Source organism: Rhamphochromis sp. 'chilingali' (assembly GCF_963969265.1).
Source record: "Rhamphochromis sp. 'chilingali' genome assembly, chromosome: 16".
Classification (NCBI taxonomy): domain Eukaryota; kingdom Metazoa; phylum Chordata; class Actinopteri; order Cichliformes; family Cichlidae; genus Rhamphochromis; species Rhamphochromis sp. 'chilingali'.
The window spans coordinates 24,528,229-24,544,177 of record NC_137943.1 but is presented as its reverse complement, the minus strand read 5'-3'; the positions used below and the strand labels follow the sequence as shown (position 1 = coordinate 24,544,177).

General features: G+C 41.3%; 1 protein-coding gene across 1 annotated transcript; it reads left to right on the top strand.

Moving 5' to 3' along the window:
- The first annotated feature begins 2,379 nt into the window (after positions 1-2,379).
- Positions 2,380-11,664, top strand: LOC308383636 (neurturin). The gene is made up of 4 exons (XM_080861680.1): positions 2,380-2,533; positions 2,702-3,130; positions 8,739-9,048; positions 9,547-11,664. The coding sequence occupies exons 3-4, from the start codon at positions 8,766-8,768 to the stop codon at positions 9,987-9,989; spliced, it is 726 nt and encodes a 241-aa protein (XP_080717806.1). The 5' UTR covers positions 2,380-2,533; positions 2,702-3,130; positions 8,739-8,765; the 3' UTR covers positions 9,990-11,664.
- Positions 11,665-15,949: the final 4,285 nt, after the last annotated feature.

Below are 15,949 nucleotides of genomic sequence, written 5' to 3'. Positions count from 1 at the left end.
CATTAACAGATTTATTTAAAAAAATGTTTGAATTAAAAGCTGAGAAGCAAAAATATTTGCTTTGCAATAAACAGCACACGCTCTTTAAATGTTTGCATCTTGATTGTTAAGACCTTGTTCATTCGGGGGGGGGGGGGGGGTGTAGTTATAAACCACTGACAAATGGGGGCAGCATTTAGCCACGTTCACACTTGTTCACACACACTGCAAACGCAGCATGTACATTGAAATCAGTACATTTCAGGGTCTTTACCTTACAATACAAAGCACCTTGAATCCTTGTTATTGTGATTAGGTGCTATATAAATAAAACTAAATTGAATTGAATACATTTTAGCAGGAAGTTTAAATTTTTAACCCAAACTCAGGATTTTAAGAGCTGGAATGAAAGTGTCTCAGAGTCTGTGCACACCTCTTTTGAAACCTGAGTGGCCTCTGCACCTCTGGGGCCTCAGCCTGTCTGCTCACAACTGCAAATTGTATTGTATATTTGTTCTCTGGCAGGGATGGATTTACCTTTTTACCGCTTTCCTTAGACAGAAGGCTTGTCTTTCAACATGAAACACTCATAAAAGGCCCTCATTGTCTGAGTGCATCGTTTTCTGTTTAGATTTTGGTTCTCTAAAAAGCAGTTTTCCACTCGCCGAGATGACATTTGGCGAAAGGTTACTTGTCCAATCATCAAACCACGTCTTGTGCAAGACGTGCGTAGTAGCAACATTTGTGCCTTATTTCCAGCCTTTCTAATGACACCTCAACTGGAATGGTCTGTTTATAGTGTTACTGATTGAGGGCTTCCTTAAAATCTTGCCCAAAACTAAACAAAATGTGTTTCTTCACTTATCCACGCCTAGTGGAAAAGATTCAATCACAACGTGTATGGAATTCTATCATATTGAAATTGGAAACATGCTATGTTGCCCCCCCACCTCGAGTATTCTCATGTGTCAGACTGTCTTCGTGACTAATGTAATCGTAACTTTTTGAGCGAGACGTTTTCGTGTATACAGATCAAGCCTTTCACTCGTACTGTATCTGGCTTGATTTAGCAATTAACAGCTGTTGGGTTTATGCTGCAGCTGAGGCAGGTCTATGAAAACTTTACACATCTGTGAACAATATGTACAGAGTAGGCATGTTTCTGTCCGATGTTAGGAAATGTCTGTGTGCAGATAGCTCCTTTTTGAGGCTGGAAAAGCACAATATTCCCTGCTAGGTGGAAGTCATTATGTCTTTACATAGGCTGTTCAGGCCAGTTATTGAGATGTCTGTTAAATAAGTTAGTGTAATAATAATATTTTGCACCTGCCGACTGTAATGAAAAGACGTTTTCTTTTTTCCATTCTTCATTTGTTCTGTTGCTTTTCTCCAAGTTGCTGAGGGTTGTGTTAAAATGCGTTGCCTGAACTTTTGGGCTAAAAGAAATATCTACCCCTTCAGGTCACTGTGATAACAACCTTAGAATAATATCTGTTGATACACAAACGACACAAAGCTTTGGGCAAAGATTCCTTTGGTTTGTCCCACGCAACGATGAAGGAATTTTAAGTCTTAGAAATTTCACACTTGGCCACATCTCCACCCCTCTTGTGGAGCTTTGATTTGTGTATAATTTGGCCTGAGGAAATCTGAATGACTCATGTTGTGAGAATGAGATATTTGTTAGCAAATAATTAGTTTCCTGTTGGTGTGCTGGCTTTATTACTGTGCTGCTTTATTTCCAGAAACGATTCTGGATCATACATCCTGTTTACCTGTAGGTTAATGCAACCCGCTCCACGACAGCACCTGTGAGGCTTCGCGTATCCCCCTCAGTTGTCTCCCGACTGATCGCCGTTTGTTTATACATCGCTGACCCCACACACCTGAAGCATTTCCCCCTGTGGCTAGGGTATTTATTTAGATTACAGTGTGGAGCGCCTGATACCTTCCAAAAACACAACCATCTGCTCCTCATTTGCCACTCAAGGCTAAAATACTGTATTGGAGGGGATGTGGATGTGATCCTGAACAACAACATCAATGGGTTTATCTCCAGCCAGCTGTAGATTGGGTTATCATGAAATACCTCTGCTGTGATAATTCTGTTTACTCGGAGTTTATGTTGTCTTAGCCCCCTTTAAACCAATTGTGAACTTTCTTAATTCCCACTAAAAGATTGGAAGACACTCGTTTTAGCAGACCCTGCTAAACTGCACTGATCTGCCCATTTGAGGCTATTACCAATTGCCTGCTTAAGATGGCACGCTCTCTTGCGGCAGAAGGTAAATGTAAGCCTTTACTCAGGCCAAAGCATCCTTTAGTGCTTCTGGAGAGAGATTATCATGTCAGGAGTAATCCGACTCGGCCCACAAGCACAACTATGGAGGAGGAGGAGCATGAGTTGAAGGGGAAGGCACTCGGAGGCATCGGAGAAGCTCTGTGCTCCACTTACGGTAACTACACTCTCCCTCCTCACCCTAACCCATCTTCACGACCCGCAGAGTTGTTCTTGCTTGAGCTGAAGAGGAGACCTGCTGCTGGAAAAAAAAGGGTAAGGAAATGTGCATTATCCTTCATCGGTGTTGTTCCTTGGAGAAAAAATAATCATAAGGCAACGGAAATTCACAGAAATTCACAACAGATGTGATAAAAGTAAAGAAATCTGTAAGATCTGCTTATTACATGCCACCGTACCCTGGTTCTGCTCTGTTCTCCCAAGGTTCAAGTTTGCAAAGAAGACCACCAGTTCTGTATGGGGAAGCATGAAGACATGAGTTTTCTGAAGTAAAACTGACCACTCAGTGGCTTCTCTAAACATCCAGCTCTCCTCTTTTTGGATGGATAAGGCTGAATGCCATGAAATGCATGCTTATATTCAGAGGAATGCTGATTCTGATCTTTGCAACTTAAAAGATTTCTATGGAAGTGCAAATATGATGGAAGAATAATACACCCTTGGCTTGAATCAAGTCAGGACACCTCCCCTACTTGCAGGCACAAGGAGTTGTGATGATTTTTAGAAAACAAGCAGGAGTACTGTCCTCACTCCTCGCCTGTGATGATGATGGACTTACCCAGCCAGCACTCGCCTGTGGAGGTCAGCTGAAGACGACGCCACACAGCTAAGTCTGGATTAGCCGGCCGAACGGTAAGGACACCACATCTTCTTTTGTTAGTCTAAGCCAGCAGCTTATGAGGAAGGCGTTAGGTGCTGCAGACAGAGATGGCTCTCCAAGTGCTGGGGTGGCAGAAAACACACGTTATCCGTGTCAATAAGTGGCTCCTCGGTAGAGCCACATGACAATAGCGCACTACGGCCTGTCACAAAATGCTTGCAGAGCAGTAACCGCTCACTGGTCGCAAAAAGGGGTATCCCGTGTTGTTGGAAGAGCAAAAAGAAAAATAAATTAGCACTCTGATTTTCTTGCAACCTCTCAACACTCAGAAGAGTTTATTTTGCGAGGGAGGAATATTTTTCTTTGCCTGTCATTTGCCCAACATGGTGGTTTGCCTCATTCTAATGCATGAGTGCACTCTAAATACACGCTCCTTTAAAAAAAACTTAGTTCCCTACTTAGACTTGATAAGAAACTGGGAATTTGGCTAATTATTTTTTTGTATTAATCATTTCAGGGATTTCCGCACCTTTAATAGTTTAAATAATTAAGAAGATCAGGATCACAATAGAGGCGCTTGATGACACTCATCCTTGGCATTTTTTACTGAACTGATGATCCCTTTTGCACTAAGCCCATATCATACATGGAGATTATACTGTATCTGGCTGTGCTCCGAGAGGAGGGATAGCGGCTAAGCCTAAAGTCAGTTGAGCTGTTCAACTTTCATAACCTCCCAAAGCTCCTCATATAAACTGATGGGGAAGCTGAACACATGTACTATTCCTCATTGCCTCAGTACATACGTGCTGCATGCATATAATGCAGACACTGCTAGCCTAAAGAAAGTATGGTCAATAAATGCAAAATCTCAACATATTTTGGATGTTTGTACTTGCTTGTGCTTGCTGGCGTGGGTCATATTCGAAAGTGGTATTCAGTGTGTGCCAGATGGCCGCCAGCCTTTTGTAAAAGCAACATCAACATGTTTAACATTGGTTTAGAGGTGATGTTGTTGTGCTAAAAGAGGATCCGACAGAGACAGATTAAGAGCCAGGATAGACTCTTTAGAAAGTAGCTGAGACGCACATAAAAAAAAAAATGAGGCAACGTTGTGTTTCTCTGCCAAGAATAATGCAATCGCTTCACATCAAAAGGGTGATTCAAATGTCTGCACTGCACTTGGACTCTCTCCTCCCATAACAGCACAGGCCAGAAATACTGAGACAGGTGTCAAATGTGCATCTTTAAATCTACCTTTACCTCACTCCTCAATAATCCTGCTTTAACAGCAATAGGTATGAGTTGTGCGATTCTGGATTAATCCGTATCTAATCCAGGGGACCCGATAGTAGGCCTTCTAAAATAAAATTGAAACTTTTTAAGCCACTTACCCAAATCCAGTGGACGAAAAAGGATACCAGAATCGTGTTTAAAATTCAAAGAATGTGACCAAAAATTGTCACAACTTTTCCGGCATTGCTCAAAAGCTTCCCTTTTTGCTCAATAATGAACATCAGCTTTCTAGCTAACAAGGAACAGGCTTGTTTTGATTATCCCATGGTCTCTGAGTGACAGAGCACGAGCCAACCGATGTGGCTACCAGCAAAATTACACCACAGGCTTTTTTTGGTTGCATTAGAACCGGGGCCGGATATAGAACAGCCAATCCTGGCTCTGAAATCCCACTTTATTTTACAACCTCTTAGCCCACCCTGGTGCCACCACAACAAAGCTGGCTCACCAAGTTTGTCACTTTGCTTCTTCATTATTCTGGCATTTTGTGGGCAGGTTGGGATTTAGTGGTGGAAGAGCCTGCAGGTGCTCATTCTCTGTGGACCTTGCATGCTGGGCTAACCTCTGAGCTAGAGGTGTCTGACGGATTAATACGGACACACACACAGAGCGAGACCTGTGCTCTGCCACCAACACTGCAGCCAGGTGTTAACCCACGTGACTGCAGATAAAGCCGGCAGGCATTAGTGCTAATCCCGCCCTGATCTTTGGAATATGTCCCTATTACCTCCCCAAGCACTCTCTAGCTGTCCCCAGGTCTCCTGATGGTCACTTAAGAGGGAAAAGACAAGACAAAGCCTCTCTAGGACTCCAAAAAGCACGTTGTTTCTTTGCAGCAACATAGTAGGTGCCTTTCCCACTCTTTGGTTTGCTACTGCTATCTTACGAGTGCAGGTATTTACGGGGTGTGTTCAGAGTAATACAGAAACAGCCAGTCACATGGCTCCAGCGAAGCCGCAACTCACGGTGCATTAACAGTGCTCTGTAGGCACAGGCCTCACGTTTATGCAGTGGCAAACACACTGTGGTTAGACCTGGAGAGATTTCTTGATATCAAGAAACAGCAAGATGATATAAGAAAGATAATCTAGTCTTATGTGATGGATTTTAGCATGTGTACACCATAGAAGTGAAGTGGGTGTCTGGCCAACAATTGAAGGTTGTACTTTGTCTAAATTTCTAGACAAGCATGCGTCAGATGACTGGGAAAGAGTGAAACCACGCAACTGCTGTACGTGTGTGTTTATGGTATGTATGAGTCACAGAGAGAAAGGGAGACAGGGTGAAACAGAAGAGGCTGTATTTAGAGAATATATAGGAACAAATGCTGCTGCATGGTGAGACATTGAAGTTGGTATCTGCTTCTTTTTTTTCCAGCACAAAGACGCTCTTCATTTTTGCTGTTCTGTGATCTTCTGTCACAATGACCGTGTCTCACTGGTCTCGATCCAGACTGGCTGACAGGAAAGCCCCCCTATCTGCTGTCTTCATTCAAAAGTAAAAACCACAAACGCCGCTTATCCCCATTTTGACAGATCTCTACTTCATCCGTAGGCTGTGACATTCTGTTGAGTGTCTCCTTCTGGCCAGAGAAGGAGGGGTTTGACACGGGTGCCATGCTGCTATATAATTACATTACCACCAGCTTAGAAGCACCAAGGCCACTGACCCAATTATTCCCCGAAAACGTCGATTTTATTGTGTCATTTGAAAGAATGCGATCTTTCAGATCATCAACAAGAGCTCAGTTGATCGCTGCAGATTGGCCTCCAACTGCGCCATGCGTGCATGCATGCGTTAGAGAATACATAATGTCTCGGGAATGGCTTTGACAGACTTAAGCATTTCTGGATGAACAGTTCACTTTCATGGTTTGCCTCAGACACGTTAAGAGCCTTCTGGGACTGTTTTCTCTCTGCTGGTAGCTCTTCAGGTGACATATGGCCCAGAGCAAATGTCAGGTGTGCTATCACTCCCACACTCTCTCTAGAATCACAAAATCCTCATTTCCGGCCGTTTCCATGGCTTCAGACTGTTTTCTCGTCGTAAATAGAAGATTTTATCCCTTTGTTTTGGGCCTGACACAATCAACCGGCCTTCATATGCACACACTGGAGCATGCATGGGCATATCATGATGCTTTGTGAGGGCCAGACATGTTGTGTGGGAGCTGGTTTAGTTGTTTTTGCGAGTCATCTGCACTTTTATACCTCTGTTTGAGGATGAGTTTTCCTTCTGCTACAGAGTCCTAAGGGCTTCCACTATATCCTCTCTGCATTTACTGCTCTTCTCTGTTTGCTAGGGAACGAAAAAAAGCAGTATTTGTCCTCAGGAAGTCAGCTACTCATTTACATATCCATTGCTCTCCCAAGAAAACGCAGGTGCCTCTTCTCTCTATCAGTAAGTGTATATATATGTCCACAGGGGTGGGGGCCAGTTACACATATTAAATGTCTCTGCTGATTAATCATCCGTGAACATCTGAACAAGCTGCAGTGTGATCCTTGGCACTTTTATTGGCGCCAATTGACTGCAGATGTGACTAATGTGTTTCTGAGTGGTGCAATTATGACAATCAAAGTGTCTTCAGGGACATGAGATCAGTGCTTGATGATGAATCTCCATCCAGTGGCAGAGACAGTGGAATACTTATCTGTTCTTTACGAGGTAATTGTTTTATCAGGATGAGCCACGGAGGCTGAGGACACCGATGCATCTCTGCCATGTGAAATCGCTAACTCCATGGATTAATAACTGCCCAAAATTGGCCTATTAATAGCATAGGAAAACAAAGCTCTCATCCTTAGCTGTGTAGAGTAGAAAACGGCTTCATTTAAACTGAGAATTCCACAAGTTAATGCCTGGTGGACCGAGCTCTCTGCCGTTAGGGTTTGGGGTCAAAGAAACAAAATGAAAGTTCCCATTTAGGCCTCCATATATAACTTCTGAGGCCTTCGCAGGCGAGAAACAAGCGTCAGACATATGGCCAGTCAGTGAGTAACATTCGGCCACAGCTACCACGCCACCTCCATGTTTGATTTACTTAGACTGTGTGTCAATTGAGGTTGCTAGGTGAAATGTTTGACTTTCAAATGATTGTCGTTGTACCCCTTCATTGTGCAGAAGCCGCTTACCACGTCAAACACATATGGAATTATGAGTGATGACTCAAGCTTTGGCTGATATGACTGGTTATACCTGTTTATATGCTGTTTGCACCACTGCAGCTCATGCGCACAGTCCCTTTCTATTTTCCATCTGTGTTGTCCGAATCACGCAGATGCAGAGGAGTGCAGGGAATTTTCAACCACCATGAGAAAACTGCAATGCTCCTACTGTTTTTGTCTCTGTCCTGTGATCTATAGGAGTTGCTGACTTTTAGAGAAAACACTTATTTTAGAGTTTTGTTTCTATAAAATATCGGGCAACCATGCAACATGTTTTCTCATTGTAAACAATCCGACTGCCTGCATACATTCCCCTGCAGAATCCGGCCTGGCAAAGCACTTTCTAAAGCTGGTCTGGATTTGCTGTTAGTCCCTGCTAGTGTACTGTTTCCGGCTCTGGGGGAATGCTTTGCTCATTGCTGACAAGATGTGAAGAGAACAAAGCAGTGGGCTTGTAAAAAAAAATATATATATATACCAGTGGTTTGACATTAAGGGAAAAAAGAAAACATGGCACATAAGTCCTCCAAATTGAGTTTTGTGGCTGCAGTGTTGCTGCATCTGTTGGAAGGGAGGGAAGATAAAAGGGTATACAAGCTTGCACGTCCTATCATACATAGAATTCCAAATAGGTGTGGTTGAGACATTGTAAAGGAAGGAATGTGTTTTCCCTCTTTTCAAAGGTTTTTTGGGGAGGTTTTAGAAATTGGGGGTGGAGGCGACTCAGATGCTCATTCTCATCAGGTATTTTTATAAATTATTTTCTGCAGGTTTGCAGGGGTTGCATCCCGTTTGTCTTCAGCTCAAATAAGGAATGGCAGTCGTGTTGTTTTTCCTTTTTTCTACTTTTTTCACTTTCCCACACATCTGCATTCTTGGGTGTCAGCGAGTGATGTCGAGCTCACAGATCGTGACCTCACTTATAGTGAGAATGAGCTGGCAGCAAAATCAGAGAAAGTAAACCGGTGGTAAATTAAAAGCCCCGCTGCAGAAGCCTCACTCGAGAGAAGTAGATTTGTGGAAAGGTCGCAGCAATGTGATGGTGGTAGATATAGCAGTTTCGACACTGATGTGTCTGTGCTTTAACGTGACAAGTTCAAAAGTACATGGCTGAAGGCGTGACTGTTTAAACATGTCTGATGTTGCACACTTTGCCTCTCTCTCGCTCTCTCCGCAGAGTTTCAATGCTCCTCCACGTTCTAAGATGAAGTTATGGAAAGGTGCTACTTTTGCCTTCATGCTCTGTGCTGCAGCCCTGTCCACCATCCTCATTAGAAACATGGCCACCATCAGACAGTTCAAGCTTAACACAAAATATCCATCTTCACCCTCGTCGAGACCGTCTGCATTATTAGAATCAGCATCCAAGACCTCACCGCCATCATCGTCATCGCCCTCCTCAGAATCAAGGCCAGTACCCCAACAGATGGGTGATCTGCATCGGAGGAAACGCTCAACAGACGACATGAAATCTTTCCTCTCAGAGTGTAAGATAAGCTGTAGTTTTCATCTTCACAAGCTTGTGAAAGGGTTCCGACAAAACACTCAGCACCTGACTCTGTTGCTTACGGAGCAGGTTTAACTGTTCACACACTGATGTCAGTTAGCACCGGTCATAGTTCACCGGTTCTCCACAGAACATCTCCAACCTCTAAGATGATGGTCTTTTTTTTACCTCACATTGCAACAGTGACAGACATTCATCAACAAACCTCGCTCTGTGGAACTTAAACACTTTCTGTTTAGCTAGCGCTGATAAGGATAGTTTGTTGCTGTTACGATAGATAACATTTTTGTGGTCCTCTGTTTGCACCTGACTTTGATTTCCATGCCAACGTCAGTGCATTATCTGTGTGAGCCATCTGTTCTGTTGACACTTCTGATTGTTGAAAATGTTAGACACAAAATTACACAGAAACCAGATAATCCCACCTCATGACCTGTCAATAACACTTTCTGTTGATTTATTCCCCTTTTTTTGTCAGTTACCATGATGTTGCAGAGCTTCACCGAGGGCGAGCTTCAGCACATGGTCGGAACTGTGCTAGAAACTAAGCGAAGGAAGAGCCGGCGGCTTGCTAAGACCCAGGGCCGCAGGACTAAAAGGGCCCGAAAGCCCAAGTCGTGCACCGTCAGGACGCTCGAAGTGAAAGTTAATGAACTGGGTCTCGAATATAAGAGCGAAGAGACTGTGCGGCTGCGCTACTGCAGTGGCAAATGCGATAAACACCGGGAAAACTATGACATGGTCATGAAGCACATGATGACAGTGGGCTTCAGAGAGAAGGGCCGCAGGGACAAAGTTAGCATTCAGCCCTGCTGCCGACCGATTGCATTTGAGGACTTTACCATCCTGGACACAACAGTAAATCCCAGCCGCTATCAGAACATACACAATGTATCTGCAAAGAACTGCGGATGTGTATGACCCAGAGATATGGACTTCTTTATGCTGCTCTCTCTCTCTGATGGAAGAGTCATGGTTGCTGTTAACAGAAAATCTATGGAGTATAAACTCAATGAGAGGAAGATGTGAATATGTTCCTGGATGCTCCAAAGCAGCTTTTTTAAAAAATAATAATTTTATTTTTTTTTGTTGGACAGATAGACTATGGCATTTGACCATCAGTCTTCACAAGCTGAGACAGTGTCACGTGGACACCAAGACTTGACATGTACAAAGGCAGACAATGGCTGCTTAAATCACAAGTTTTTATCTTTTCTATCCATGTAGTAACACTGTAAACTGTGGTGTAACAACAATGTAGCAAGGTTTTGTTTGTGATGTCATATTTCAGTAGTAAATGAAACAGATTATGATTTATAAGCTGTAGGGGACCAGATCAGTGCTGTAACTGGACTTCATTCCCACCGGTGTTAATCACAGGACACTTCAGCCTCGTGGCCTGATTATAATGTTTTGTGATCTGGCTTAAAGCGTGTTGTTATTATAGGCCATGACTTTGGTTCCCTACTTCTATGCAATGTTACTAACTGCAGTGTTATTACACAGGTAAAAGAAAAAAGTGTTACTGATTAGAATTTGCTAATGCAAATCTATAGCTCCAGGTTTCATGCTCACGTTAAAAACTCCAGTGTATGTCGATTTGTGTTGAATAACAGCAACAGAGCAATTTAAACATTTCACACATCTGCTCCCTTGAGTTCTACTTTCTCAAAATACCCCAGTCTAAAATACACAATTACCCATAATTTTCAGGAATTATTTTCCCCAAATAATTGCCATAACACACCAAGTCAAATCAACACGCGCGGGAATCCACAAAGTTACATTCATAAACATCGCACGTATCAGGTTGCCGGTGATATAACCCATTTCATTTTTGTCTCTGGGTGTCATTTGTGAATGTTTACACTTGCACGGTCATTAGCTAATTTGAGAAGCAGGTGTAAAAGAGAAAAATGGTTTTAGTGAAAAACTAAAAACTTGGCAAAGTAGATGCTGGGATCTGAAGTGATGTTCGCACCTCTCCATAAAACCATGTAACCTTTCTAATCCAAAACCCACAGTACAGCCTTCCACTGGCCCTTCAAATGCCTCCTTTGTTGTATTGCCTGGTTGACTTTTAGGGGAGAAAAAGCTGTTGAAATGAATCATTAAGCATCTTTTTCACCTTCGCCGATTTTTATTTGGTTTGAACCCATAGCAACTGGCTGAAGTAAAAACACATTATGTCTGTCTGGTTTTTTTTCCTTTTGACTTTTTTTTTTTCCGGGAAGGTGAAATGGAGATGCGGTGCATCTTTTTGTTGTTGTTCTTATTGTATTTATTTGGGAAATAAATTATGGTTTTGCATATTTATTTAGATTACCACACAGAAATGGGACAGCTTATCATCATTAAGAAACTGTGCCAAAAATGTTTATCTTACATTCTATACTGACTGCTGAATAAATATAATTTCAGACGTATGGATGTTTATCGTTTCTCCCAAGTCACTGATTTTGGGGGTGTCAAATATTCTGTACTCAGATTGTATTTAAAATAGAAAATAAATAAAACAATAAACTTTCAATGTATCATCCTCTTGATAATTGCAGAAATTTCAAACAGAAGGTGACGTCTTTGGTGAAGGCAGGATTGGCTTATGATCATATTACAAGAAATAAAGATTAAATATGCAGCGCCACTGTCATGATATTGTATACAGTGCTCTGTGAAAGCAAAAAGAAAATTCTGTTTTTAAATGATCATTTCATTTATTAAAGGAAAAAAAAAAAAGCTACACAAACCTTCCTGCCCAATGTTGAAGTAAATTGCTCCCTAAACCTAATGAGTGGTTGTGCCACCCTTGGCAGCAAGAACTACAATCAAGAATTTATGATAACTGGCAATGAGTTTTTCGTATCACTGTGAAGGAATTTTCGGCCTACTTTTTTTCTTGTTGTTTTAACTGTTTTAATTCAGCCACATTGGAGGGTTTTTGTGGTCTGTTTAACGTCGTGCCAGAGCATCTCAATCAAATTTAGGTCTGGACTTTGACTTGGCCACTCCAAAACCTTCCTTTTATTCTTTTGAGCCATTCAGAGGTGAACTTGTTGATATGTTCAGATTATTGTCTTGCTGAATCTAACTGAATGTGCTTGTGCTTTATGAAATGACAGCTAGACATTCACCTTCAGGATTTTGTGGAGCAGAGTTCATGGTTTCATCAATTACACTAAGCTATCCAAGCCCTGAGTGGCAAAGCAGTCCTAGATCATTACACAAGTAGCACCTTGTTTTAGGGATGATGACTTTTTATAAAATGCTGGCTAGTTTTACACAAACCCTCCAAAAAGTAGCACTTTTGTCTGGTCAGTGAACATGTTTTTCCCCCCCAAGTCTTGTGCTTAAGGAGTAATTTTGGTTGGGCAGCAACTCCGGGGAAGGTTCACCAGCGCATAAAGTTTTCTCCATTTGTGGATAATGGGTCTCATCGCAGGTCCTTAGAATCCCAACGACTTAGAAATGGCTTTGTAAGTCTTTCTATGCATTTTGTATGTACTCAGGTTATCTTTGCCCATCCATTTATTCTCTAAGGCGTGTTTAATTCAGGGTTGCGGGAAGGCTGGAGCCCATCCCAGCAACCATAAAACAAGAGGTGGGGTAGACCCTGTACAAGTCACCAGCCTGTCGCAGGGTAACACAAAAAGACAGGCAATCATTCACATGCACATTCACACCTATGAGCAATTCAGAATCACCAGTTAACCTAACCCTACTAACTGTATGTCTTTAAACTGTGGGAGGAAGCCAGAGTACCGGCATAATAATGCACAGACATCATCCTACTAGTGTAGTCTACTATTACAATGTTTGAGATGACGTGTTTGAGATCATTAAACAATTTTTGAATGTTATCTTCCGTCTAATATTAAAATTAGTTTGATGATCTCAAACCTATAAGTGTGACAAATATGCAAAAGAACTACAAAATCTGAATGAGTCAGATACTTTTTCACAGCACTGTAATCTGTTATAGCAGCTCTGTGGTGCTGAACGAGGCAGCCCACAGAGCTTTCACCCAGACAGTGACAGGGAGTAACAAAACAGCAAACATTGTACTGCCTGTGAATGTATTTACTTTCAGTTATTGAGATTTAGAAAATAAAGAAAGTAAGGCCGGTCTTCATCTCAATATGAAACACTGTGGTTATAATGTTGTTTTTTGTCAAAACATTCGAAAAGCACTTCACAAAAACTAAACAAAAGAGTATTAAAAATGCATCAAACACCATCCTGCCGTTAAAAAACAACATCATAATTCAGACGTGTAAATCTGAGGGACAACATAATCCCCGGCAAGATCTATTGTTTATTCCAGTCTGAGAAACCGTTTAACCAACTAGAAATAAGCTAAACTGTAAATTTGAGACCTGTTTTAAAGTTATCAGTAGGAACTGACTGGGAGTGGAGTGAGTGCTGCAGAAACAGTAGTCAAGAGGAGATTTTGATGTGGGGAGAATTTAAAACACTATCAAATAATCCTCTCAGTGAAATCCCACAATTCTTTATAAGCAAGCTAGTCTTCAGGGAATGTTTTTCTCTAAGATGCATAAATGCATCCCTCCAAGCCCAGAACATTGTCTCAAGAAGTAAACTTTTTCAGGTAGAAGTAAACAACCTTACTTTTTTCTTTGACCACCATGCAGCTTTTGGTTTAGTAGAATGCTTTCTTAACACTTGAAGAGCATTTTCTTACAGGGAAATACCCTTAAAAAGTACGCTTATCTCAACGCTGTGCTGTAACTAAAACAAAACAAAACAAATTTTGTCAGTATTTCGAAAAGCAGAAAGTTTAGGTTTGGTTTTACCCAGCTTCTCAACATCTGCCTCCACTTAAATACAGTGTAGGTGGAGATAAATTTGTTTGTGCTCGTAGCATTGAAAAATCAAACAGAAAACATTGCACACGAGAATTCGTGAGAAAGAGCAGTCCAGTTATACTGGATAATCTACAGAATGGGCATAACCTTTTTCATGGGAAGGTTTTTACATAAAGGGCCCTTTATTTATTTTACAGCTTAAGGATTTCTGATGTAAAATAAATAATCCCCTAACTTTTTCATTTTCACTTCGAAATGTTGACTGATGTCTTTGTTTACTCATTTTCTGTTTAGAATAAGAAACATAATAAGCATTAGTAGTAGTAGTAGTAGTAGCAGTAGTACAAAATGATACTAAGTGCAGGTTTGGTTTTACTTCCAGTACAAGACTAAAAACTACACTGCAAAACTGTTAGCTAACTAGACTACACTGCAAAAAAATAGCTAACTAGCTAAGCTAATAGCTTAGCTTGTTAAATTTGGTCAGTGACAATCTTGTTAACGTATACCACATATGTAAAACAGCAGCAATATAGCTTAGCTAACCCTAAATACTATACCTTTAGTTTAAATTTAGTCCCTTGGAGGTTGACCTGGAAGCCCCATTCTGTACTGGATTTTCATGTATAGTAGTCTCTTCTCTGCTGAGTAGAGCTGTGCCCGTCTGTGACTCAGACACCAAACAGCAGTATTAGTGGAAGAATCCAGAAAGGTAGGGCTTGTTGTCTTTTGTATACCTTGAATCCCTGTATTAGCGGGCAGCATTGTTTGCATTTATAATTGCACTCTGGTGTGCCTGCAATGTTCTGCCATGGAAAATTAAACTTGCAAGTTAAATACTGCATGGACAGCTGCTGAAATGTAGTAAACTGACAAGACTTCAGAATTGTCAGTTCTTAACACACTCAAAATCTGGTTTCAGTTTAGACGTCACTTTAATTTTGTAATGCCGTCTTCCTCGGGTCCTCTAAGTGAAAACCATTTGTTTCCCCCTTCACTTTTGGACTCGACATTTTCAGTGTGGTGTGACAAGGGTATAAAACAGTTCAAACATTTATATGTGGATGGTGTTTTCGATAGTTTTCCCAACTTGTCTTCTCGTTACAATCTCCCTGTTACCCATTTGTTTCGCTATTTTCAAATTCGAAATTTTGTTGCCAAGTGTTTCCCAAATTTCCCCTTTACCTCCAGAACAGCAGTGGGAAACTACGTTATCATTTATTCCTCATCACAGAGGAACCATTTCGAAACTCTATGATGCTATTCTGTCTTTTAGTAACCACTCTAATGTTAAGCTTAAGTGTACATGGGAAGAAGAACTGGGATTTCGAATACATGAGGAGTCTTGGGAACGGGCTATAACGAGGATACGATCTTCCACCTCCTGTGCTCGTCTTGGACTTATTCAATTTAAGGTCATACACAGGGTGCATTTCTCTAAGTCTAGACTTTCTGAATTGTATCCAGAAGTGGAAAATAAATGTGATAAATGCCATGGTTCTCCTTGTCACCTTAGCCACATGTTTTTTCTGTGTCCTGAGCTACAAGGTTTCTGGACAAGGTATTTTGCTATTATGTCAACTGTTCTTGGGGTAACTCTTCATCCTTGTCCTCTGATTGCTGTGTTTGGGATTCCTGCTCGCTCACTTACACTTGATTCCACACAAAGGGATATTATAGCCTTCACATCCCTATTAGCGAGACGTCTAATATTGTTGCATTGGAAGTCTGCTAAGTATCCTACTATTTCCCGGTGGCTTAAAGATGTCATGTTTTTTTTAAAACTTGAAAAAATTAAATATACGTTGAGAGGTTGCACAGCCAAATTTTTTCACAAGTGGCAACCCTTTATCTCTTATTTTGCTAGTCTAGAGGTATTGCCTGTTTAAATCTACTTTTGTTACTGTTATATTCCTCTAATATGTTTGATGGTTGTGTTGATCTGTGTGGGACTGGGGGGCGTTGTGTTTTGTTTTTTTGTTTTTTTTGTTGTTTTTTTCATATATATATATATGTTAATTTACTTAGGAAAATTAAGAAAGGTTGATTGTATTTCGG

Bases quoted from the DNA above. Each gene is read 5' to 3' on its own strand.
- LOC308383636 (XM_080861680.1), top strand. From the start codon at position 8,766: ATGAAGTTATGGAAAGGTGCTACTTTTGCCTTCATGCTCTGTGCTGCA. The intron at 9,049-9,546 runs GTAAGATAAGCT...TTTTTTTGTCAG, and splicing joins GAAATCTTTCCTCTCAGAGT to TTACCATGATGTTGCAGAGC.